This window comes from Chrysochloris asiatica, unplaced genomic scaffold (genome assembly GCF_000296735.1).
Source record: "Chrysochloris asiatica unplaced genomic scaffold, ChrAsi1.0 scaffold00006, whole genome shotgun sequence".
Taxonomy (NCBI): Eukaryota; Metazoa; Chordata; class Mammalia; order Afrosoricida; family Chrysochloridae; genus Chrysochloris; species Chrysochloris asiatica.
The window spans coordinates 29562264-29563174 of NW_006408524.1; the positions used below are offsets into that span (position 1 = coordinate 29562264).

The window sequence follows — 911 nt, forward strand, 5'->3', positions numbered from 1 at the left end:
AAAAAAGTTAATTATTATTATTACAATCAGAGTGTTTTATTGGTCTATTTTCAAGGATTTTTTTTTTTTTTTTCTTGACATTGAAGTGTAATCCAAATTTAGGGCTGTGGTCTTTGGTCTTCATCAGTAAGTACTTTAAGTCCTCTTCCCTTCCAGCAAGTAAGGTTGTAACATCAGCATGTTGCAGGTTGTGAATGAGTTTTCCTCCAAACTTGATGCCATGTTCTTCCTCATATAATCCAGTTTCTCTGATTATTAGCTCAGCATACAGACTGAGCTACTCTGTCCCTTGGCCTTAGATTAGGAGGCGGCGCGGTTTTATTGCTCAGCCATGGCCAAGATCAAGGCACGGGACCTTTGCTGCAAGAAGAAGGAGGAGCTGCTGAAACAGCTGGACGACCTGAAGGTGGAGTTGTCCCAGCTGTGCGCCGCCAAAGTGACTGGCGGTGCGGCGTCCAAGCTCTCTAAAATCCGAGTTGTCCGCAAATCCATTGCCTGGGTTCTAACTGTCGTTAACCAGACTCAGAAGGAGAACCTCAGGAAGTTCTACAAGAGCAAGAAGTACAAACCCAAGAAAACGTGTGCCATGCGCCGCAAACTTAATAAGCACGAGGAGAACCAGAAGACCAAGAAACAGCACCAGAAGGAGCGACTGTACCCACTATGGAAGTACAAAGTCAAGGCCTGAGCATCTTACATCAATAAATACAAACTAGCTAACTTCTCCCTCCTCTCTGCCAAAAAAAAAGGCTATAACACTGGTACACCCCTTTATTGATTTTAAACCATTCAATATCCCCTTGTCCTGATATAACGAATGCCTCTTGATCTATGTACAGGTTCCTCGTGAGCACAATTAAGTTTTCTGGAATACAAATTCTTTGCAATGTTACCCATAGCTTGTCATGATC

The 911-nt window shown here is 43.0% G+C and overlaps 1 protein-coding gene across 1 annotated transcript; it reads left to right on the forward strand.

Annotated features, from left to right (window-relative positions):
• The first annotated feature begins 331 nt into the window (after window positions 1-331).
• Window positions 332-688, forward strand: LOC102818925 (60S ribosomal protein L35-like). Its single transcript, XM_006832212.1, has one exon. It carries the CDS (start codon window positions 332-334, stop codon window positions 686-688), a length of 357 nt encoding a protein of 118 aa, XP_006832275.1.
• Window positions 689-911: the final 223 nt, after the last annotated feature.

What these genes read in the sequence shown, in the direction of transcription:
- LOC102818925 (XM_006832212.1), top strand. Translation starts at nt 332, where the DNA reads ATGGCCAAGATCAAGGCACGGGACCTTTGCTGCAAGAAGAAGGAGGAG.